At 40.5% G+C, this 23,661-nt stretch overlaps 1 protein-coding gene across 4 annotated transcripts; it reads right to left on the bottom strand.

Annotated features, from left to right (window-relative positions):
- Positions 1-5,211: 5,211 nt before the first annotated feature.
- Positions 5,212-22,016, bottom strand: crtc1b (CREB regulated transcription coactivator 1b). Of its 4 annotated transcripts, none has more exons than XM_033620852.2 (14): positions 21,851-22,016; positions 19,878-19,994; positions 19,269-19,394; positions 16,550-16,611; positions 16,175-16,269; positions 15,262-15,347; positions 15,116-15,159; positions 13,547-13,770; positions 12,702-12,853; positions 12,274-12,516; positions 11,578-11,664; positions 8,456-8,542; positions 8,193-8,367; positions 5,212-6,427 (listed from the first exon to the last, which is right to left on the bottom strand). In XM_033620852.2, exons 1-14 carry the CDS (start codon positions 21,974-21,976, stop codon positions 6,216-6,218), a joined length of 1,836 nt encoding a protein of 611 aa, XP_033476743.1. In that variant the 5' UTR covers positions 21,977-22,016; the 3' UTR covers positions 5,212-6,215. The 4 variants fall into 4 exon arrangements, with proteins under 4 accessions (XP_033476743.1, XP_078024991.1, XP_078024992.1 ...); XM_078168865.1 differs by having other exon boundaries at positions 15,262-15,332; XM_078168866.1 differs by lacking the exon at positions 11,578-11,664.
- Between the last annotated feature and the right edge of the window lie 1,645 nt (positions 22,017-23,661).

Raw genomic sequence — 23,661 nt, 5'->3', positions numbered from 1 at the left:
TGTTGAAGGCGGGACCCTGTTTATTCCTATGAAAGTTGCTCAGTGGTGCATGAAGCAAAGAAAAATCTGTTTCTGCAGTATGAAACTACTTCTGCATCATTGGGCCCAAAGAGCAAGTGCACTAGAGACTTCTGCTGGCTGAGCAGGCTACTTCTGGTTTAGTGCTCTACTAACTTAAATGGGAATAAAAATATTTAATCTTGTGTCTCTTTAAGACTTTCCAAATGTTATCAACCAAATGGATTATATTAGATATCAGATTATAAATCTGATATTGGAACAAATCATTTTGCGGGGGCTGTGATTCAACAAAAAATGTATCCACTGATTTACAGATGTCTCTTTCCCGTTGTAAGTCAATGGGTCCAACTGCGTCATGTGAAAAACTCTGGAGTTGTAGTTCCACTGTTTGGCCACTATGACAACTGGCTTTAAATCCCAGCGCACTTCTTGGGGGCCTGGCTTCAACGACTAAATGTTTTTTTACAATCTCACCTGCAAGAAGAGTTGTCTGACATATTTAAATTTTGATGGAATCACATTCTTGTCCAAAACATGGAACCTGCATTTTTTAGAGTTGCAGCTAATTTCATGAAGTCAGACTGTACAGTACTCTTGGTAGCAGCAGTCAGTATAGTCAAGATGCAGACTGCTTCACTTGAGCAGGCCTACTATTGAGGTTGCAACTAAGTAGGCCTACTATCTAGTACTATCTCGCTCAAACTCGATGCGATATTTCATATGGGGGGAAAAATGACTGACAAAGAAATACATTCGGAGTGCTGTTCCTTTCCAACACGAGAGCGCAAGCTGCACTGGAGTAAGCCCTTTCTAGTTTTGCATCCCCTAAAATCTTCACAGATAAAAAACAAGACAAGCCAAAATATAGTTTACAAAGGAAAATAGAGAATTCATCTTTTCTTTGACATGAAAATATCTCCAGACTATACATCTGGAGTGAAACAGTCAGCATTCACATCGGGCAGAACAGTCCCTGCTCAAAAGCCAGGAAGTCACAAATAAAGTGCGAAGCAACTAGTGGACTAAACATTTCACAAAAAACAAAGAAAGAAACAAAAAAACAAAACAAGAATTACACTTTACACAGTCCAAAACCTGACATGATAGGCAAAGACAACATAAAACAATCATATCTGATGTCTTTAAACACACTCAGCACAGCTAGATCAAACTCCTGTACATAACATGGGATAAGAATCAGCTCAATGTGTCTATCATGTCATGCAGTTGACTGCGTAATGCAGAAGCTTCAGAAGATTCAAGTCCACGTATGCATACGATCAGTGCACGTGCCAATCTGCAAACGCTGCGAGATAGAACCTGCGTCTGTTTTCTCAAGAAAGCCAAAAGGGTTGTGCTGATGGAGAGGAGGGGGCCGGGTCGACTGCGGGTTCTTTTTTTTTTTAAGTACAAGAATCGACTGTTTACACTTGTACACTGTGTAAATGTGTATGCTGTGAGATGCTACGGTAGGAAGAGAGAGACTGAGTGATTCCTCTGAGGAGAAGAAGGGGTAACTGAAGAGCAGAGAGTAGAAGAAGCGGTCCGACTGTGACGGGACCAATAACTCCAAACGTCATTTGGCAAACAGGCTAAAACTAGGACAGTGCCACAGAAAATACATTCTCTTATCATTCGTGAAGTAGCATTATACAGAGATGGAGGTAACAGAGTCACTTAACAGGAGTTAACTGTCGCACAGTTGGAGAAACCCATACATGCATCCCTTTAGACTTTGTGATAGCGTTATGTTACACAAATCAAACCTGCGCAGCTATAGAAGGCCTTCATTTAGAGGTTTTGACTGTCAGTTTTAGTCATGCATTTTGTTTCAGCTATAGCGTATGTACAAGGTCAGTGTGAAGGACTAGTATTCAGCAGGATGACAGGAAGGAAGTGACGGGGGGAGAAAAGCTCAAATCACTGGCATTACTTGAAATGCAACAGGGAAGTTTGGGCTCAAACACTTATTTTGTTTTGGAATAAAACCTTTGGAAACATGTTTTCTGTAGAGAAGGAGTTCTTTACATTTTGTTTCAGTGACTTAAAGGAAAAATCCAACAAATAGAAACAGCTTCTGGGAAAGTGTCGTGCATTTCTGGGCCTTTTTTAGCAGTTTATTTTTCTTCTCCTGTACATGACTGGCCTATTATACATTTAGATATTTTCAGAAACTGTGGTGAGATGTTTCATTGACATTAACAGTAAATCAGGTTTGGCGTCAGGGTTACAGAGAATTGCAGCAGTTTTGAATTGATGTTTAACAGTCACACTAGAAGAGATGTGTTAAGGTGGAGAGGAAGTCCGGAAAGACGGAGGAAATTATCGACCGAGGTATGGCAGGGTGAGAAGTTTACAGTAAAAGGAAGAAATGTCACTTCATGTCAAAGTAAAGCTGGATTTATGCTTCTTATTACTCTGGCGTGGACAAAAAAAAATCAGCGTACGATTTCACTCGTTGATTGTCATAGCACCACTGCAACACTCAAACTCATCCAGGTTTCTTTTTTAGTCCCTTTTCTTAAACAAAATGACAATGTTGATCTTAATCTTAAATTACAAATTTGTCCACCGACTCAAAAGGAGACGATAACTGAGCTGGGCGTTCATTGTTGACAAGGTTGGGTAGTAACGTCATCAGAAGAAAATAATCAGTCCAGATAGTATTTGTTACATTGTCAATAACAACTTTACTTTGTCTTTAAATTATGACAATTTTAAAATTGTTAAACCATTTCATGATGACCAATGATCTATGTAGTTTTGAAGAACGCGTCTGACATGCTGGGTTTCTTAGTCAAGTGCTCTACTTTGTGGCGGTGATCAATAAGGGGATTTGATTTGAGAAATTGTAAATGCTAAATATGAAAAGTACATTTTATTTGCATTGAAAATGTTTTTTCATCTTCAAAGAGAAAAAAAGAATATTTGTGGAAATCCAATTTTGTGGCTGCAATCATTTTTTTAAAGTATAAGTTGAAATATTTATATTGTTTATTATATTTATTATTTAATTTAATTTAATTATTATTGTATTATTTCATTTTTATATTATAATTTAAATAAATATGAAAAATAAATTTTATTTGTATTGGAAATGTTTTGAGATGTTCAAAGAGAAGAAAAGAATATTTGTGGAACTGAAATTGGAATTTTGTGGCTGCAACCATCTTTCTTCTTTTTTTTTTTTAAAGAATAAATTGAAATATTTTTTATTGTTTATTCTAGTTATTATTTAATTAAATTTATTATTTAATTTAATTATTATTTTATTATTTAATTTTCTGTATTATAATTTAAAATTAAAGTAATCCAAAAGTATACAGATTCCTTTGTTTTGTAATCTAATTTATTGCCATTAATCACAAAAATTGCCATGCAAGTTGTATTCAGTATCTCTGACTAGATCTTTAAGTAATTTGCCTCAACCCTGATTATTTATATAAAGCTTTGTCATTTATTTTGCAAAAGAGTAATGCACCTGCAAAGCCCTGAAAGACAGATATTATTGGATTAGATAAAATAAAATAAAAAATATTATGATAATAACAATTAATTCCAATCTTTTAGTAATTACTACTACTACTTTGTTTTCCACTACTGTAAAGGGCCTTGCCGGATCACAATATAATTTTTTTTAGTGTTATTGAAAAGGAGACGATCCTCTCTTTAAATTACTTAAAGCTGTCTTCATTAATCATCTCTACCAACATGAATAACACGTTGAAAACAACCGCCCAAAACCGACCATTCGCACTTCTTTATCTCTGTAGCTCTGCTGTGTATATTTTCTTTTTTTTTAGCCACACCATTTTAGAAGCAGAAATCCAGCTCAACTCCTTGAACGTGTTGAAACAACAACAACAAAAAAAAAAAATCAGAGGTGGATTTTTCCTTTAAGGGTTGTTTTTTTTTCTTGACTTATTTGCATAGGAATCACAGATCTGTTAAAGGCAAACAAAACCTTTGATGGAGGATTACAGCAGACAATAAACACTTCAACTGAAACAAATTGTACAACTGTGGAGGTGTGTAGTAACCAAACGTGATTCCTTTTCGGGGAGGGGGGAGGTTGGAAAATCTTCCCAACAGCGCTTTAGGTGAGTAAATGATTAGCACGTCTGTACATGAACATTACAATATACCAAACATGATCCCACAGACCTACACAGACCTCTCAGGGAAACTCTGACAAAAGGCCAAAGGCAGATTGAAATTTTTGACACAATGTGTTTGACACATTTTTTTGGCGGAGGAGATTGTGTCGTAGATGTAGTCAGAGATGATATCAATATGTACATTTTTCAGATGAAACTTGTGTAAACATTTTTCAGTAAACAATTTTTTTTTAGAGTCTACTACATCCCTGATTGTTTGTGTGACTGTTTCGGTAGTTTTGTAACACTGAATGGAATGGGGCCGACCTCAGTGCTGTTGGAACAGTTGCATACGATACTAAATACATGTATAAATACGCTCTTTCTTAAACAGACCCTTTATGTACTTCATCCAGTTTACTCCTCGGAGTAAACAGACGTTCTGCAATAAAAAATATCCTCATATTCATAATCTCTGAAATTGCAAGTTTGCATCTTATGAAAACAACCATTCCATACTGTTAAATATCCAACAATTGACCATTAACATCTTTCAACCCTCTTCTTTGCATGGTACTTTTGTTATTGATGACCTCTGTGGCAGAGGCCATTAGCGTTTTTGTTAGAGCTTCCCTGCCAAGGAGCAAAAAGCCTCCCCATAATTGCACTCCTTCTCAAACACTTCAAACCCATCCTTTGACTCTTTTTTTTTTTTGCCCCACTTTAAAAAACATCAACAATTTGGCTATAAACTGTACCGATACAAAATACAGTACATTGATTTGTCAAACCTTACACAACATAACCACAAATATCACTGACCAAAAGTTAAGTTCCTCTCAAATACAAGAAAATGTTACAATAAGTTACGAAAATACGTTGTCACATCAGACACTTAAGTAGAACAGTAGAATACTCATGTAAGGCAAAATCAGGTGATTTCACAGTGACGACTTAAAAAGATTTAAGATTTTAGTGTTTAAAAACAGACGGCTTCCTTCACCGAAAAGAAGTTCAGTCTGGATATATATCATATATATATGTATATATATATATATTGGCTTTTCACTGGCAGAAAATTAATTTGGACGTGTTTTTCTTGCTTTCTAGTTAAATAGAAATACCTGATGATTTTCTCAGAAAAAGTTAATTCAAGTGGCGTAAAACCAACCCATTTCTGGAGCACGCAGCATTTTCTGGAGCTGTGCTAAAAAATACGATATTTAGATTTGACCGTTGGGCTGCAGCATGGCAACGTCTACCACGTCCTACATCAGAGAATGGCACATCGAACACCAAAGAGCAACTATGGGGAGGTTTTGCACTCCTTCATTAACCAAGTAGCTTAACAAACACATATATAAATATGTTAGTAATTAATAAATAGACACAAATTACATCAGTGCAATTGTACACTATGCCTACAGAGAGCATTTTGGCATCAAATTTAAATTATGAAATGGAATATAAAATCTTTAACTAAATAAATAAATAGAACATGTAAATACACAAAGCATCAAAACATACAGTACATGATGAAAATAACATTTGGTTCTCAAAAATAAAGCTTTGAGTGTGAAATAGAAAGCCGTTACGGCATGATGGGAAAACCGATTCATTTGATTGCAGGGTACAAGCAAACCGGCTGTGGTGTTTTTCTGTTTGTTTTTTATACAGCCATGAGAACGGGTACGGTTTAGCCCAATGTCCTAGCAGCTTCCTGCTACGAGCAAATATCAACAAAACAAATATTAAAGTGGATATGAAAAGAAAAAAAACCAAACATAGTCAAATGTGCGTTTCTGGAATATATGTGGCATGTAATGGTACACTGTAAACACAGCAGGCTAGCGAAAGCGCTGAGCGACGAATCTCATTCAAAACGACAGCGAGGCCATTCCCTGGCAAGCCACTGGATGTCTTTTTCCCTGTTGTCTTTTGGTGGCACATCGTTTCAAAGGGCTTCACGGAGTCGAGGGCAAGGTCGGACAGCTGGACGGCCATGCAACGAGGGAGAGGGTTCATCCGGCCCTTTGTTTCTCTCCATCCACGAGTTAGTGTGTTTTTTTTCTTCTTGTTCTCAGCCAGCTTCTCCCATTACAGCCTGTCCATCCTGAACGTGTCCTCGGTGGCGGGGTCGGCGAGCACCATGTCGGGGTCGTTGAGCATGTGCAGTCCGTCCAGGGTGAGCGGGTCGATCTTCAGCTCGTCCAGAGGGAACTGAGAGTCTGCGTCGAAGCTGACGTCACCAACGCCCGCCAGAGAGTTGGTGAGCTCTTTGGAGAGGCTCGGCGGAGACTCTCCTGTGACTGAGATACGTGACATCAGAGAAAAAAGTGGGTGCTGACGTTTGAGAAAGACAAGGTGGGTTTGGCAAATATGGGGACATTTTTACACAGGTTCAAACTACATTTAAGAAGGTACTTTGGATTTCTTTATCTTGCAACTGTAACTTGAAACTACGTCCTTGCATTATATACTGGTTATATTTGTAATTTTGAAAATACATTTAGATATTATCCATAAATATTTTCATTATTTTAAAATCATGTACACTTTAGTGTTTATACTTCAGTTTAATATTTGTTAATTATCTTGTGGTTAAATAATTTTTTTAATCTCTTACGTGTATTACACATTCTCATTTCTGTTTTTAAGGAAGTTTTTGGACAAAGATGATGATTTGGGTTAAATTAAAAAAGATTTCTTCCAGAAGGGTCTCTCTGACAGAAAGCCCTGAGGGTTAACTTACTCCGTGTACTCTTTTTTGTGTGCGTTGGTGGAGTCATCTTAAGTAAACTTTACTACACTTATTATCTATGTGTTGTTTATATCTTTTATGGCCAAAAGCAAAAAGAAAGGGTTGGCAGCTTCTTCTGTAACAGGAAGTGTTAGACGGGCACATAATATCGATCACAGGCGCCTGAATCACATCAAATCGAGATGGTATCCAGGTAGACGGTGTATTATAGGCAAATATCATATCGTTGTCGATATAATATCGTATTCTGATCAAACTGGTGATTTACACCCCCTATCTGTAAGCTGTGATTAATGTTTAAAATGAAAAGTTTGAGCTGCATTTTTACTGTTTGCCTCCTTTTTTCTTCCAAATTAATCTGACCAACCCAGATATATGTTTTCAACCTCTAAGACTGTTTCATAAACTACAGACACAGAAGCTAAGCAATGTACTGCTGTGAAGGGGGGGGCAGCAAAACATATTTTAGCCTCCTAAAAAAATCTAAATCAGTTCAATACTATATTTAGAATATTTTAGTCAGTAGTAGTAGTTTGTGTTATTGAGTAAATTTGATGTTTTAGGGAAAGTTCGGATCCACACACACAATAACACAAACTAACTATCCATCCATTTTTGTGACCACTTATCCTCTTGAGGGTCACGGGGGCTGGAGCTTATCCCAGCTGGTGGGGTACACCCTGGACAGGTCACCAGCCTATCGCAGGGCTGACACATAGAGACAGACAACCATTCACACTCACATTCACACCTACGGCCAATTTAGAGTCACCAATTAACCTGCATGTCTTTGGACTGTGGGAGGAAGCTGGAGTACCCAGAGAAAACCCACACTGACTACTACTACAAAAATATTATAAATATAACAAACGCTTAACCTGAAGATGATTTTTTTAGGTAGCTAAAATGTGTTTTGTTGCAGCCCCGGTCCACAGCAGTACATTGCTTAGCTTCCATGTCGGTACTCCCGTGTCGGCTGCTTCTCCAAACTGGAGGTGTGCCGACTGCCATCTACAAACAACCCCACATCAAAAAATACTAACTATTCCTTCAAGTCTTTGAACATAAAACCAACAACAGAAAATGACAGGCAGCTTGTGCTTGAATAAGAGGGTCTAGGCTAATTTCATCCTGGGATGAAATTACTCAGATGTATAAACCCCAACAAAGTGTTTGATCCAGCAAAAGCAAAGACATGTAATCTGGTAAAAGCATCTTAACTGCTTCAAACAAATCAGTGGAAACTACAGACAGCTGTGTGTGAATGAGCCCGTGTGATCGTGGTTTATCTGATGGACTCGTGGTGATGCTACCTGTTAGGATGATGTTGGGGATGTTGCCGTGGCTACTGTAGCCAAGCTGCTGCGAGTCCTGTAGGCTGCTCCCGGTGAGGCCCATCATGGCCGCCTGTGTGTAGTTGAGGGTGGAGCACTGGTTGTAAAGGCTGGTGGAGCTGATGGGGTTCTCGATCATGTTGAACTGCTCCAGCTAAAAAGCACAGAATTAAAATAGTCAGAGACGATCTGAAGGAAACGCTTCTGTCATTTCTGCTTGTTGTTTGTGCGCTCCGTGTCACCTGATGAGAGAGCGCATTGGTCTGCCTCAAAGCCAACTGCTGATCATAGAAGGAGTCGCCAAATATACTGCCCACCACGGGAATGTGCTGGAGGAAGAGAGGTAAGCCACAAAATTCAGAACAAATGTCGAGGAAGCAGCTGTAACTAAAACACAGACAGAATTAGCCAGAGAGGCGAGTTATCTGGGCCCACAGACATTTCAGCGATGGGGTAACAGAAAACACAAGCAAAACACAAAGTCACACAACTGTCGTACTGAGCAGCGACCAAAGCAAATGGTTTTCATGACCAGGGCTGTCGCGGTTCAGAGACAAAAAGAGGAGCCTAATGAAACACTAGAAAAATTAAAAAGTGATGGCTTGTATATTATTCGAATTAAACACACACCTAATAGTTTTAAAATGAGAAAAACAAAAGCCAAAATCATGAAATGGAAATATGAACATGTGGTTGTGTGTCCCGTTCCTGTGGACGAGGCACACAACAGTGATGTGTTGACCGCGGCAGCTCTGTTCACTGTGACACAAACACAAATTAACTTGTTAAAGGGAAATTCTGGTATTTGTCCACCCGAGTGTTATTCTGATATTTTTGTCCTTTATCGGTCACAGTAACACTTAACACACCACCTCTGCTGTGGAGAAGGCTTACTGCGGTAGTCTGAGGTACATGGTGTTGGAGCATACACCAAGTAGACACTGATTACTTGTCCACTGCCCACGCCATCGATTTGCCTTTTTTAAATAGAAATAAAACTCATTTATGTCATTTTTGCTTCTAAGTGCACACATTTATCAAATAAAAAAAACTTGAATTTGTTAAATACTAAGCCTGTTTTTAATACTTAGCAGGATGACAGGCGCTACAATTATAAACGCAAAGTGTCTGCAGCCCCAAAAGAAAAGCAGGCGCTGCCGCAGCTACACCTGTCACTGTTCTGTTTTGTTCATAGTAACAGGAAGCTCAAAAAATCTAACGTTACAGATCAAAGAAGGCACCCTACAGATATTCAGCGTCATCGACATGCATCTTTTCTTCTAAAATGTCTAGTGTAATCTGCTGTTGTCATTGAGTTTATTCATCAATTGGAAAATTTCTTCCCCGTGGTATTCCTACAGTGGAGATTTGATAAATATGGACTTCAGTCTTACAGAAATCCTCTCAAATACATGTTTCTGAGTAACTGCTGTACCAAACTGCACAGAGTATCCACAGTAGGTGGGTCAACCTGCAGCCCAACCCACATCCCTGCTGGTTTGGATCCGCTCTGCTCTGCATTTCACGATTTATGAACCTGCCTCCTGTGTTAACTTTGAGTTCAAATACAAGGTGTTTGAGATTATTTCTCTCATGATGACTTTTTTTGGAAAATCAAAGAAGCTCAAACAGTCGGTGAGTCAGTGTTTCCTGTGTCTCAACAGCAGGAGTGGAGAGTAAAATGTCACTTTCCAGGTCGTTACGATTGACAAAAACTATGAGAACACTGTAAAGGCTGACACATATTGGAATTTCCCTTAAAAAGATTGCAATGAAAAAAGCACCAACACTGTGTGATTGGCTTTTTTTGTAGTGGAGTCCCAGTCTAACCATTTATAATATTAACCTTTTAGTGACTGATTCACCAGAGGTGACTTGATCAGTGCACGAAAGCCCAGAATTTAGATGGGTTTATATTCGACCTGTACCTTTAAAAATGTACTTTCTCCCTTCTTTGTTTTCCTTCTTACATACCATAAACTTGGAGCGAGCTGGTTCTCACTTTAAAGGTTCCCTGTGCTGAGCCGTTGACCTCTACAGACCTGTTTCTCTATTAGTTTGGTCCTTGTTTTATTTACCTCCTGCATCAGGGTGAACATGCAGGGATCTGATGCGATGCACTTCGCTGCCAAAGGTTTCACAATATTTTATTTATCTGCAGTTGGCAGTAACATGCCAAGATATGCAGCAAGGCACCAACAGAAGACAGTGAGGGAGAACACTGCTGGCTACACATGGAGGTCAGTAATGTTGGGATTAAAATACTTAGAAATCTACGTTGTAAATCTTTTATGAGGAGGGAAATGTATCCAACATGTTTGTCGGAGCGCACAGAAATACACAACATGTTTTTCTGAGTAGCAAAGACAACTTTTGTTAGTTTATAAGAAAACTCCGTAGAGCACATGTAACTAAATATCCTCTTTAATAACCTAAAATATATTCTGATGTCAATTTTTATTTCAACACTGCCGCTGGTAACTTTCCACTTTTCTGCTTTTGACAAAGTAATTGCTTTTCTTGATGTGGCCTTTTGCCATGAAGCAGCCTTGCACCTTAAAAAAACCCCACTAAACACATAAAATGTATTAATAAAACACATGCACGCTGTCTTTGCCGTTCTGCCACATGTTTTACAGAAGTCGGGATAAAGCTCTGAGGACTTTCCCCCAGTGGAGAGAGTGATGTGTTTTGTTTGTGTGTATTGAGCTGCAGATGTAACTGAGTTTGGCTCTGTGCTCCAACTAGCAGCCAGGGAGTTTTAGACTCACAAAAGACAAATGGCTAATGTCACCATTAAGTCTGACTGATGATAATGAAGTCTCACAGTAACAAAGTAATATGGCAGTTAATGGGCAGGAGCGTATTACCAATCTGTCAAGAAAATGTGCTGCAGCACAGTTGAAAATGTAAACAGTATACAGCTAGTACACTTCATAGTTTTGAGTGCTGTTGAAGGCCATTTAGAAATATTATTTTCTCTCTCAGCGTAGCACAGACTTTATTATTGGTCTATTTGTCTATTCGTAAGAAGAAACAAAACAGGCAAACAATCTCAGACCCCATATCATGACACTACTGCTCATCCATGTGAGAGAAGTATCTGAATCATGTGTGGTGGATACTAAAAAGACTTGATAACAACAGGTCAGGGCTTCCATCTATCAACTCTCGCCATGTTGTCATGCACACAGTGAACAGTGACAGTGGTGATGAAGGAATGAGTTATGCAGCTGTTGACACCATGAGTGGTTAACTGCTGATACAGAGGATGAAAAGCAGCCTAAACTCATCTACAATTAGCTTTCCCCCAGGCGCAAAGCCCTTCCCAAAACAGCAGCTAGCTCGGTGGGTGGGCCCTTACTTGAGGCGAGCCGCCGGGGGAGAAGCCTTGATTGGAGACTGGGGAGGTTGGAGACTGAGTGGCTGGTGAGCCAGTCTGATTGCGGTACTGTTGGAGGGAAGAGGGTTAGCTAGCACTAAGCGTCAACGCCTGTCACACACAAATCTCAAAGGACGGGATGTGAGAGGGCATCAGCTCATCATGTACAGTGTGTGTACAGGTGGGACATGTTACCAATCGCCACCAGATAAACCGTGAGACAACTCTGTGGCTGGCCAGTTTGTCTTCACTTCTGGAAAATGTGACTGTGGAATAGTAAGATCTGCTGGTCCTACTCTAGTTTAATGGTAAAGTGTATTTTTGTATTTTATCAGCCGATTTCTTGCAAATTCAATTAACAACATCCAGAAAAGCCTAACTCACAGAAAAGCTGAGAAAACGCTTTCCTTAGCAAAAACATGAATATAGCATGTGGTAGTCAGAGTAAAGATGTTTCTCCTAAGAAGGTGAGTTATTTTGTAAAAAGCCCAGTAGCATAAAAAGGATGTGAAGATCACTAACCAACTGGGATGTACTCTGTGTAGGTGAAGAATTTCCAGAACAATAGGGTGGCAAAATGAATAGAAGCTTAAGAATAAGCAGAATGATCCCAGTCATGTCATCAAATTAACCGTTATCTCTGCTTCCACTTTGTGACTGGACTTTCTGGTTTCTTACCGAGCCAATGCTGATGCTGGCGGTGGTCTGGCTCTGGCTGTCTGGGGAGGGGCTGCTGGCAGTGGCGGTGGTACCAGGGGAAGCCAGTGTTGGCAAGGTGATGAGCTGGATGCCCTGTGGCAGAGCCTGCTGCTGCTTCTGGAGGTCGCTGAGCAGCTGAGCCTGGGCCTGGGCCGTCAGCTGGTTGAACAGGGGGTACTGGGAGAGCTGCTGCTCCAGGGTCAGTGACTCTGTTGGCAAGGCCTGAGGAAAGACGTGCAAAATGTGATATGTGCTGAATTAACTGGTTGTTGTGAGTGTAATTTCAGCTCCTCACTTTCCTGGTGTCAGGCTGCTTTAGCATGTAGTTTGTTCATGTTACAGTGGAGTGCAGCAAACACAAACAGTGCAAACCTTAAGACCACAACCTTCAGACAACTGAGCCTTACCTGTGTGATGTTAACAGGTGAGGAGAGGGTGGGTGAAAGCTGCTGTGGGGACTGTTGAAGATGGAGGTCCGAGGTGAGGGTGAGCGGCACAACGGGGGGCTGCCGGCGCTGTGCTGTGACAGTCATGGTGGGCTGAGAGGAGGTGGGGATCCCTGGCAGAAAAAACAGAGTACACATTAGGTATTATTGTCACATATTTTTTTGAAGCCACCGGCATGAGACTTTGGCATTTGGCACCAAAGGTCATACTCTACTGGTGGATCAGGCAGCTGAGAAAGACGGCGACTGCGAGTGGTGGGGATAACGTTACAGGACTAGTAAAAAAAGAAAATGCCTCTGCGCCTGTTTTGGAGAGTCTTGATAATAAAGGTGAGCCAGCCAACCCAGACAAGCTGCATGTATTCCCACATCATCTCTGCTCATCCCACTGATGTAGTGGTATACCTGTATCAGTTTGTGTCAGTTCGTGTCACTAAGTCCTCCATCAAAAATCTTCGGAAGATGGTTGCTTATTTCAGATTAATTCATTATTCTACTGGCCATATGTATTTAAACCCAGTGAGACTAAGTAGGTTAACTGCATATTCAACATACACACAGCACTGTGGGCTAGACAATGTCATACATGCATACATTTTTTACATAAATACCATCACATACCGTACACCCCAATGAAATATCAGGAAGGTAGCCTGGTACCAATGTCACATAAACCACTTCTAGCTTTAATATCTTATACTTGGTGGCTGTTTTGAAGGAACATGCATTATGTTAATCATAATAAAACCTATTTTAACTGCAAGTTAATTGGACATTATACAATGTTCTCAAACTGTCGTCATTACCATGGCTGGCAGCACTGATGCCCAGGTGGGTGAGGTTGGTGGTCAGGCTGCCCGTGCTGTTGGATGCGCTGAGGGAGGGGAAGGCCACGGTGTCCTCGGGGTCCAGTGGAGTGGACAATGGAGGAGGGAACTGGATGTTGGTCAGATCAGGCAGCGAACCACCGGTGTTGTGTGCAGCTGGGAGCACGGACGGGTTCAACTCCTGGTCTGGTGATGGGAATATACTAAAAAAAACACAGGTTCTATCAGACAGAAGAAAACCTTCTCTCTTATCACCCTATTTCTGACTACTACTCCCCAACACGTCTCTACCCGATCAGCACCCTTTGGATTTTTCACTGGGATGTTTTCTTAATTGTGGTATTACAACATGACGACCCTTTCTATAGAACTCGAGGCAACATATTCAGTAAACTAGGCTGTCTATACAGTAGAAAGACACAAATACTTTAGAAATTAGTGCTACATGGCCAGAGAAAAAGGGCTGTGGGCTGCCACTACCAGAATGCACTGCACTGCACCGGACCAATAAACTCTCCTATTGGTGGGTGACATAATGCGAGCTTATGCGTTGTGAAACAAAAAACAATATGGCAGCCGGCTGGTGACAAAAGGACTTATCAGCTCTGGCTTCAATCAGCAGTGATGGAAATATGAAACCTGTGTGGATGTGCTGATTTTAGCTTCTTTGCTGGCAAGATGCAATGATGGGCTGCCAGAAAAAAAACATCTGTCTCCAAGGGAGACATTCAAAATTACTTGTGACTCAGAGAGAGACTGAATAAGTTTTAAGAAAGACATAAGCACCATAACATTTTCACTGGCCTTCATGCTGCTTTCTACCAACCTGTTGTAAGGACCCGTCTATGACGTTAAACATGACAACAAAACATATACAAAAAAAAAAACAACCTTCAAACAAAGGCATACTTGTCAGCTGCAGAGCAGTGTACACAGCTCTGGACTACTGGCAAAGGAAAGGAGCCTATTGCCTATCTGTGTTTAAGAAACCCGTTACAAGCATTAATTTTGGTGGAAAAGAGGCATGAGTTTCTGAAGACATCTGAGGCGAGAAACAGGCAATACAGTGGCATAATCGAGGTTGATATTTGATCAGCATTGTCTAGTTTTACAGCGTGACGGAAGTTTGGTCTGAGTTTGAGAGACAGAGACAGAGAGGGGGCGGGTTTCTCTCTTGATCTGCTTCTATACTCAAATGAAATGAACATACGAAAGTACAATGTGTAGTTCAAGCAACAGCCCTAAAGGCAGCAAAAAATCTGCTGGATGAGGCATTTGAGCTGAGACATAAGCAGGGAGAGCTGGCCGCTGGTAAGATGGGAGGAAGTTTACAACAGCTAATTTACACATATAGCCAACAGTGTTATGATGCAAAGCTGGTTTAAAATCTGTAAAGTATCCCTTAAATTCCCAGCATGTTTCCAGCATACCTAGCTGTCTTGTATCAGTACACTTATAGCATGACTTATTTATGGCTGTGTGACTGACAGGCAGCTCTGCCCCTGTGGTGCCTCACTGTAGAGAATAATAAAACAATAAACCACTCACTTGATTCCCGGGACATCACATGTGTTGGGCTTTGATGAATCATCCTGAGGAAAATACACAACAACGCGCTGTAAATCTGATGTGGTTTACATGTATCATACATGAGAAGTGTGCACCTTGTTAGTCATCCCCTCTCCCATCAGTACCTTCTTGTCATCCCATAACTGTTTCTGCGCATCCTTGTCTGCATTTGACTCCGAGTTCTCCGTCCCAGGCACTGTTAGCAGCAGTACTAATTAGTGAAACAGCAAGACATAGTTGCTTTGCTATGACAAAACGAATAACAATACAAATCAGTGCAAGGAATGAGTCATCAATATCCGAGCCAGTCAAGCAGGAAATATAGTGCTGTGCACTAGATTCCCGAGTGTCTAAAAATAGCAAGGTGACCACCAGACAGACTGAGTGGATGCCAGCCAATCTTGGCTTCATTATACGAGAGCCTCACACATAAAAGACATAATCCATGGATAATCAGTGAATTATTGATCCTCCTCTCTAGATAATCCTGACTCAGCTGCATTCGGAGGTGTTACTTCTCTACGGAGAACTGTCCCAGCATACTGAGGCAGTTCTTTGCCCAGGATCAGTATCCATTTACTCCATATATACTCCATATATATTTCATTAAGAGTCTAGATCTACTTCTTTGTCACATCAACCCTTTTGTGTCATTTAAGGTTTGCTGCCTGACATTACTGCATCTGTGTTTCCTTGGTATTCATTTAGCAGTGGTGCGCCACCACAGCAAGGAATTTGCCACCACTGAAAGGGAAATGTGAAATCAAAATGAAGACTTATTGTCTAAAAGCAAAACAAAAAAAAACCCCAAGTCCATTGTGTTTTAAAGTAACTGTTATATTACGACTAAAATCATTTAAGCACTAGAACCTTGAAGAACTTGAGTCATAACATAGATGGACAAAAGGCAAATGTAGAATGGTCACTCAAAATCACCGCAGCTGCACAAAAAAAAATTACAGAGGAAACACTGTAGAGTACATTGCACATTAATAAATAAAAGCGGCTCCATGTCTTTGTAACTGGATCTTCCATTACCTCGTTTAGGCTGCAGTTCCTGTGATCCCCCTGCAAACACCTCCTGGGGCTTCGGATTCATGGCGCTCTGGTGTAAGGCAGAGTCCGAATTTGTCCTGGATGTGTTAGAAAGATGAGAGGTCAGCAAAATCACTGCCAAATCCCCAATACTGGCAGAGAGACACATTCCACAGCAACATATTCATCAAGAACCACATTCTGTTACAGATCTTTATATGCCATCATGTGGCCAAAGATGTGGCCTTCTTTGTGTTGGCTGAGTCTGTAAATGTTGCACCAACACAGCAGCAGAGGCATGTAAATGAATTTTTGTAACTGAGCTGTTATGTGTCTTAGCTGTCATTTTGGCAAATGGACAAGGGGGAGGTGGCTTACCTTCTCCAGCTCGTGTCTGGCGGTGGGGAGAGGTAAACTGAGCTGTAAGGACAGCTGTCAATGTGAATTTAGTTAAGGCAAATAAAGTAGAGGGAATGAAAAGTGGATCTCAGCTAATCCATAGTTTCATGTCCGTTGGCTCATTCCACCTAATAGACCTGATACATAATGAATGCCCACACACACATAAGTGTTATTGGGATCCCATTACTTTGGAAAAGGCTTCAGTTACTGTCTTGTTGTCTAATATACAGTACGGGCCAAAAGTTTGGACACACCTTCTCATTCAATGTGTTTTCTTTATGTTCATGACTATTTACATTGTAGATTCTCACTGAAGGCATCAAAACTATGAATGAACACATGTGGAGTTATGTACTTAACAAAAAAAGGTGAAATAACTGAAAACATGTTTTATATTCTAGTTTCTTCAAAATAGCCACCCTTTGCTCTGATTACTGCTTTGCACACTCTTGGCATTCTCTCCATGAGCTTCAAGAGGTAGTCACCTGAAATGGTTTTCCAACAGTCTTGAAGGAGTTCCCAGAGGTGTTTAGCACTTGTTGGCCCCTTTGCCTTCACTCTGCGGTCCAGCTCACCCCAAACCATCTCGATTGGGTTCAGGTCCGGTGACTGTGGAGGCCAGGTCATCTGCCGCAGCACTCCATCACTCTCCTTCTTGGTCAAATAGCCCTTACACAGCCTGGAGGTGTGTTTGGGGTCATTGTCCTGTTGAAAAATAAATGATCGTCCAACTAAACGCAAACCGGATGGGATGGCATGTCGCTGCAGGATGCTGTGGTAGACATGCTGGTTCAGTGTGCCTTCAATTTTGAATAAATCCCCAACAGTGTCACCAGCAAAACACCCCCACACCATCACACCTCCTCCTCCATGCTTCACAGTGGGAACCAGGCATGTGGAATCCATCCGTTCACCTTTTCTGCGTCTCACAAAGACATGGCGGTTGGAACCAAAGATCTCAAATTTGGACTCATCAGACCAAAGCACAGATTTCCACTGGTCTAATGTCCATTCCTTGTGTTTCTTGGCCCAAACAAATCTCTTCTGCTTGTTGCCTCTCCTTAGCAGTGGTTTCCTAGCAGCTATTTGACCATGAAGGCCTGATTCGCGCAGTCTCCTCTTAACAGTTGTTCTAGAGATGGGTCTGCTGCTAGAACTCTGTGTGGCATTCATCTGGTCTCTGATCTGAGCTGCTGTTAACTTGCGATTTCTGAGGCTGGTGACTCGGATGAACTTATCCTCAGAAGCAGAGGTGACTCTTGGTCTTCCTTTCCTGGGTCGGTCCTCATGTGTGCCAGTTTGGTTGTAGCGCTTGATGGTTTTTGCGACTCCACTTGGGGACACATTTAAAGTTTTTGCAATTTTCCGGACTGACTGACCTTCATTTCTTAAAGTAATGATGGCCACTCGTTTTTCTTTAGTTAGCTGATTGGTTCTTGCCATAATATGAATTTTAACAGTTGTCCAATAGGGCTGTCGGCTGTGTATTAACCTGACTTCTGCACAACACAACTGATGGTCCCAACCCCATTGATAAAGCAAGAAATTCCACTAATTAACCCTGATAAGGCACACCTGTGAAGTGGAAACCATTTCAGGTGACTACCTCTTGAAGCTCATGGAGAGAATGCCAAGAGTGTGCAAAGCAGTAATCAGAGCAAAGGGTGGCTATTTTGAAGAAACTAGAATATAAAACATGTTTTCAGTTATTTCACCTGTTTTTGTTAAGTACATAACTCCACATGTGTTCATTCATAGTTTTGATGCCTTCAGTGAGAATCTACAATGTAAACAGTCATGAAAATAAAGAAAACGCATTGAATGAGAAGGTGTGTCCAAACTTTTGGCCTGTACTGTATTTCTAAGAATAATCTTGTCCACAGGAGTGTAACAATTCGCTGTAATGCATTGTATAATTCAATATCAGGCTCTCAATCAATGTGGTGAAACAAACAAGTCACCTCACCTTTTGTTCAAATTCTGTTGAACAATGAAGAGCTACGGTTTATGATTTCTCCTTTTCCTATCACCACATCTGGTGGCTTTTGTTATGTGTTATCCCTAAATATAACACTGAGAAACCACTGTATGTTAATCAGGCAAATCTGCACTGCATCACCCAGGTCAGGTCTTGATTGCTTGTTTTTTTTATTCATTCATTAAAACCTATTTGGGACATGACTTGTTTCAGTTTAAGGATGTATTTAGTGTAATACATTATAATTACAGACTATGTTTTGATAGGTAAAAGTGTGTTTTTGTTACTGACTGCTAGCGTAAGCATGCTAGTCTTATAAGCCCAGCCTGTATATCACTGTATGGCAAACATAGATGAAAAACTAGAGATGAAGGAGCCTCCCATATAAGTAAGATCCCCAAATATGACTTCAAGTTCATATGACAACTGTCGTTCTAAAGAAATGTCATTGTATATCTGGCAGTGACCACTTTGGGTTCCCAGTAAATTAAAGCAAAGCTAGAGAAGGAGCTGTAAATCAGATGAAAACTGCATTGACACTGTTCAAACTTACTCAAAATGTTGTGTCTCTACACGTCAACTTAAATTACAACAGCCTGAAGATGCAAGTCTTCAGAACGATGTTCAAGCAGCCGCTGAAGCCTCAAAGCAATAATGAACACAGTCAAAACATCCTCAACACCACATGCTTCCAAAACAAATCAACAAAAAGGATATCTGGCGTCCATGTTTGTCAACTGACAGCGGCCGGCGGTGAGGAGATGTGATGCGGTTCCGGTCACGGTAAACACGCTCCACCAGCCCATGGTGCCTGGTTGTCCGGCTGGTATCCAGCACAGAGTTCTAGAGTGAACACAATGAGTGAATGAGGCCAGCAAGACAGCCTATCACACAACAACACTACCTCTTAGGATCATGTCTTAGGATTAATGGTGCAAATGTGTTCATTTCAAAATGAGTCAAGCCATGGGCCCCCCATACTGATGCTTGAGTTGGCAAATGTATTTAAAGATGGAAAGCCATGACAAGCAATGGTATACTTTAAAATTTAGAAACCAAATTACACTGCAGGGTAGAACTGGTTTCTGGCTTCCTTTCGCCCCTGAACCGTGATAAAAACCTGGTCGGACTAAGCAGCTCTGACCAGCAGCTTTACTGCCATCATAGCCTAGGCTGAGCCTGCAGACTTCTCTGTTTTGAGCCAATCTTTCACCAATACTACAGATAACTGCAACCTTTGTATGTCCAATATTATCGCCAACAGCTAAGAAAGGTACACTGATCGAGAACAAACCATTTACCAGCCGAGAGAGGCTAAGGGCTCACCTGAAAAGGCAGGTCAATGTTGCCATTTCCAATCTGATTGACATTGGGCAGTGAGCCTCCATAGTACTGTCCACGATTCTGCCCTAGTTGCAAATACTGGGTCTTCTGTAACTGCAACTGTGCAAAGTAAAATTGCATGAAAGCATGAGTGAATGATTGATCTGATTCACAAATAAAGTGATGCTAAAAATGAATGATGCCTGCCAGTCCACAGTGGTGAGATGAAATATTAATGAGTCCATTAATTGACAGATGAAACATGATGAGACAGGCAGATTGGCTGTTTCGTGAACAATCAAGAGGCAGACAACATCTTTCATAGCGAAGAAAAAAGATCACATCAGCTGATGTGAATGACACCTGACTGACAGCTGGTGTGATCACAGTCTTTCCATGTAACACACCTGGTGATTACATTAGCCACGTGTCTTAACACAAAACCAGTCACAAAAGTCATGTATGTAATTACAAAAACACTGTGATGGACGTCCTCTTTTACCAGTAATGAAGTTGATAATGATCTGAACAAATGCAATGGATTGGTGTTGGAATGGAAACACAAAGAAATCTGGTAGAGACCACAAAACTGACTAGTTAATTTCGGATTTTTTTCCCTGCGGTAAATGACAGTACAGCTCAGGTTTACACTGATGCAGCATGTGGTAAATGGGCATCATTTCCAGCAATCAGGCCAAAAATTAGCCCAAATGTTTCCTGGCAACGAGACATTCCCTCTCTTGGGGTTGAAGCAATTTGTTGGTTATTTGATTGCCAAAAAAAAATAATGGGCAACAATTCCGTTTTATGGATTAGTCGTCTCCATCATTTTGTAAGTCAAAAAAAATCCAAATCCAAACACACTGATGTTCCAGCTTCTAAAACATTTGCTGCTTTGTTCAGTTTCATATGATTTTATAACTGAATGCCTCATTGTTGGAAGATATTCAATTAGGTCAAGTTTCGTTGACTGTCATGGACATTTTTGACTATTTTCTGATACTTTATAGAGTAAACTGAGGCGGCAATTATATTGTTTTCATCCTCAATCAATCTGCTTATTTTCCTGAGTCTATAAAATGTCAGAAAATTGTGACAATCATCACAGAGCCCACAGTGATGTCTTTAAATTAGTTTAATTTACTTGTGTTGTCCAACAAACACAAAGGAATTCATTTTATTATTACATAAAACAGAAAAAGCAGCACATTTGAGAAGCAGCAACCAAAACATTTGGCATTATTGCTTAATAAATTGATGATTTAATAAAAATGAATCATTAGTTGCAACCCTTGTGGTTAAGGGATATATTTACTGTTAATGGGAGAAAGTTGTCACAGTTATCTTGACTTAACATTACAGTTATAAATTAAACTACGACAGCTGCATTTATTTTCCACGAGTCTGATATTTGCTTATTGTAATAATAACAATAGCTAGCTCATATAGTTCAGAGCTAAAGTACTGGGGTAACGTTAATGTGGAGCTAATAATATCAGGGGGTAAATCACAGCTGGCTCTAACACAGAAGGCTGGTTAACATCTGATTGGCTAGCAAATGCTAACTTAGCCCTCTTAGAGACACTGCTTTAATTTATCTTCCAGTAGCTGACTTCCCTAGCATCATGTTCTGCAGTTATTTACATGTCAGACAATTTGTTTGCTAACGAAATGACAGCAGTGACTGTCCAAAGCAGCCACACAGCACAGGTGCACATTATTCACAGCTACAGCTAGCTAAGCTAAGCTAGTTAACGCTGCACGCGACTGTCCTGTTTTATCTAAATGACGCCGACATGGTTTCAAACACGCAGGGTGAAAGCCTAATTTGGTGGTGTTGAAGTGATGCAGCCGAGGACGTTTGTATTAACTTTAGCTACTTAGCATCCCAGCGCTCAAATTTATCTCCGCAGCGCTCGACAGCTGCCAAACAGCGATGCAACAAACTGTAAACAGCCGGGGTGTGCAGGTCTTACCCGCGCGGCTCTGGTGATGTTCAGGTCTTTCATCACTTCTTCAAACGCAGCGGTTTCCTCCGCCTGTTTCTGATTATGCAAAGCGATTTTTTCGCTAAATTTGCGAGGATTGTTAGAGGACGCCATCTTTCCCTCTTCTTCTCAATGGAATGTTACGTTACACACCACGCCGGGGCCTTCTGGTGTCGTCATCACGCACGGTCAGCGGCACGACTCTGGTGTGTTGATGTTCTGGACTTTTGCATCAGCTGGTGGCAGTGAGCCAGGGAGGGTGAGGAGGATAAGATGAGATTGCTTTTGACCCAAGATGCTTGAAGGGTACAGTGGCATATACTCAACACGGTGCAAATATATTGTGCATATACACCAATCAGCCAAAAATATTAAACCACTGACAGGTATGAACAATACTGACCATCTCGTTTCAATGTCATGCTCTGCTGGGAAAGTCCTGGCATCCATGTGTATGCCACATGAAGCACTTCATTCATCCAAACACCTGCCATCATCAAGGTGCACTGTTGCCGGTGTCCACCTGAATGCCAGGAGCCGAAAGTTTCCCAGCAGAGCTTGACGATCAATGTTATTCACTTCACCTGCCAGTGATTATAATGTTTGGGCTGATCGGTGTAGATTAAAATAAAGTACATGTGCATAACTATTAAATATCCTCCTGAAACCCAAACTGTTGTTTAGTTTGCATTTTTTTTTATTTCTCCTCGCTGTTTGAGATGAGTAGGATCTGATAAGTATAAAAAAACTAAACATTGTCAACAATAATAAAGTCCCAATGTCTTAAAACTAGTACTTTCTGATTAACAATGTCCTAGCTTGTTACTGTTGCTAAAATTGGTGAAGTTTGTATGGCATATCAAACTACAAATGTTTTTAATCATAAATAAACAAGTTTCAATCATTAAATTTAATCAGGTTTTGTACCTTGTCTGCCTTCGTGTTGGGGCCCACTGCAGACTGACTTGGCAGACATGGCTGCAATTTTGTTTTCACATGGATAAGTGTATTGTGGTTTTGTCTCCACTAGATGGCACAAAAAAGTGTCCACAAACGAGGACAACAGGTCTAAAGGAAGCAGAATGAAGTATAAAGTCCAGTAAACAAAGCAAATGTTCGAAAAGGCTGTATTGAGTAATAAAAATGCAGAGTACAGGTAACAATGTTTCAGTTTACAAGCAATGTATTGACACTGTAAAGGTGTATCTGTGTTGCTATGTTTCAAATGTTACAAACTACAGGGAAATAAAATAAAATAAAATAAAAACTAGAATTACTGCCTCGCGGTTTTATGCCACATACACACATACAGATTACTGTACATTCATGTCTGTGAAAACATATATGCTTCACACGTCTTCCTACATAAGCACAGAGGATCAATACAATCAGCACAGTTTTTAGATTAGTGTCACAAATTCAGTATCTGATCAAACGTTTCCCCTTCTGTTCCGGAGTTATGGCTTTGCGTAGAGGAAAGAAAAGCATTACTGCAGAACATTATGATGTCACAGTGAAGTTGACCTTTGCATGTAAAATGTCATCACTTATCACTTCCTATTAGACATTTGTGTAAAATTTTTGTCAGAATCAGCCAATGAATCCTTGAGTTATGGCCAAAAAAACTTGTTTTGTGAAGTCACAGTGACTTTTGACCCCTGAATCGTAATCAATTCACCCTTGACTCTATGTGGACGTTTGTGCCAAATATGAGGAAATTCCCTCGAGGCGTTCTTGACATATTGCCTTCACAAGATGGGACGGAAGCAAGGTAACAGCGACCATCAAAATCCAATTAG

This window comes from Epinephelus lanceolatus, chromosome 6 (assembly GCF_041903045.1).
Source record: "Epinephelus lanceolatus isolate andai-2023 chromosome 6, ASM4190304v1, whole genome shotgun sequence".
In the NCBI taxonomy this organism is placed as follows: domain Eukaryota; kingdom Metazoa; phylum Chordata; class Actinopteri; order Perciformes; family Serranidae; genus Epinephelus; species Epinephelus lanceolatus.
This window is presented reverse-complemented; position numbering and strand designations above follow the sequence as displayed.

Excerpts from the sequence above, each read along its gene's own strand:
- crtc1b (XM_033620852.2), bottom strand. The coding sequence starts at position 21,976 with ATGGCGTCCTCTAACAATCCTCGCAAATTTAGCGAAAAAATCGCTTTG. Across the intron at positions 16,612-19,268 it reads TTGACAAACATGGACGCCAG|ATTGACAGCTGTCCTTACAG; the intron begins ATATCCTTTTTG and ends AACTAAATTCAC. Across the intron at positions 8,368-8,455 it reads CCAATGCGCTCTCTCATCAG|CTGGAGCAGTTCAACATGAT; the intron begins GTGACACGGAGC and ends TGTGCTTTTTAG.